The 1,560-nt window shown below is 39.6% G+C and overlaps 1 protein-coding gene across 1 annotated transcript in view; it reads left to right on the top strand.

Annotated features, from left to right (window-relative positions):
- Positions 1-1,560, top strand: part of LOC106872435 (geranylgeranyl pyrophosphate synthase) — a 35,299-nt gene that overhangs the window by 17,643 nt on the left and 16,096 nt on the right. The window contains exon 5 of the mRNA XM_052976148.1: positions 679-764. Coding sequence (XP_052832108.1) covers positions 679-764 — 86 coding nt within the window. The remainder of the gene's footprint in view (positions 1-678; positions 765-1,560) is intronic.

Below are 1,560 nucleotides of genomic sequence, written 5' to 3'. Positions count from 1 at the left end.
GTGGTGGTGGTGGTGGTGGTGATGGTGATGATGATGATGATGATGGTGGTAGTGGTGGTGGTGGTAGTGGTGGTGGTGGTGGTGGTGGTGATGATGGTGATGATGATGATGATGATGATTGCTTCTAATTTTGAAACAGCAACAGAAATTTTTTCGAAGAGAGGGAAAAAGGAGTGTTTGTAGATTAAATCAGACCTGCTACTTAACTAATACTTTATTTGATCAATCCGGGAGGGATTGATAGTGAAGTTGATCTCAGTGAGATTTAAATGCTGAATGTAAAGAGCTAGAACAGAAGACCACCAGGCATTTAGTCCTGTACTCCACTGGTTCTGCCACTCCTCACTTTACAATAAATAATAACAACAACAACAACAATAATAAAAGAAAGCAACCATACTCTGGGATATGCCAATACACACAGATACAGAAATTAAGGCCAACAGGCCAGATATAGTTGTCAGAGATCACCAAGAAATGCTTTCTAACCAATGTAACAATACCAACAGATGACAATGGTTCTCTAAAGGAAACGGAGAAACTTTCAAAATACAAAGACCTGGAATATATAGAAGTAACTCAAATATGGAACCTAAAAACAGAAACAATTCCTATTATAGTAGGTGCTTTAGGTATGATTAAAGGCTCAAGACTGACCATTTCCTTTTCTTGTTGCAGGCTTTCAATCACTGGCTCAACATTCCTGACACTTTATTACACAATATTTCAGAGATTACACAGATGTTACACAATGCAAGTTTGTTGTGAGTAATTCATTTATCTACTTTAACATCGTCAGTGTCATAACCATGTCACTTGTGTTGATTAATCAACTTTCATTTATATTTTTATTCTCTTTAACTTGTTTCAGTCACAGGATTGTGGTCATGCTGGTGGTGGTGGTGGTGGTAGGCACCTTGAAGGGTTTAGATCAGTGGTTCTCAATGACAATGACAAGTCTCTTAACCCCTTGGGGGTCGTTGTGGCACTGCAGTCATGCAGCTTATCCAGGCCAAGAAAGCCTGGTGGAGCCCATCCCTCTCCTGACTAAACTCATTTCTACAGCTTAGTGGACTGGAGCAGTGGGATGCCAGGTGCATGGATTGAAACCACAATCTTACAGTTGTGAATCCAACACTCTAACCACTAAGTGATGTGCCTCCACTAGTGGTACTCATTTCTACAGCTGAGTGGACTGGAGCAACATGGAATGAAGTGTTTTGCTCAAGAACATAACACATTGCCTGGTCCAGGAATTGAAACCACAATCTTACAATCGTGAGTCCAACACCCTAACCACTAAGCCATGCACCTCCACCAGTGGCTCTCAACCAGGGTTCATATAAGACTTTTGTGGGTCCATGTAACAAAATAGTGAATTGGGGATCCACTATAGTATTTTAAGAGTCCCTGAAAGAATTTTGCTTTAGATGTATGTATTGGTCTGTATTGCAAGAAACAGCCAGGTTTCTTTTCCATAGTTCAACCTACACAAGTTAATGTTGTGAAAAACAAAATAGGAATTTTAAAAGATGTTTCTATAAAACTAGTTTTTAAACA

This window comes from Octopus bimaculoides, chromosome 23 (assembly GCF_001194135.2).
Source record: "Octopus bimaculoides isolate UCB-OBI-ISO-001 chromosome 23, ASM119413v2, whole genome shotgun sequence".
Taxonomy (NCBI): domain Eukaryota; kingdom Metazoa; phylum Mollusca; class Cephalopoda; order Octopoda; family Octopodidae; genus Octopus; species Octopus bimaculoides.
Note: the sequence above shows the minus strand (reverse complement) of the source record. Positions and strands in the feature narration are given on the sequence as shown.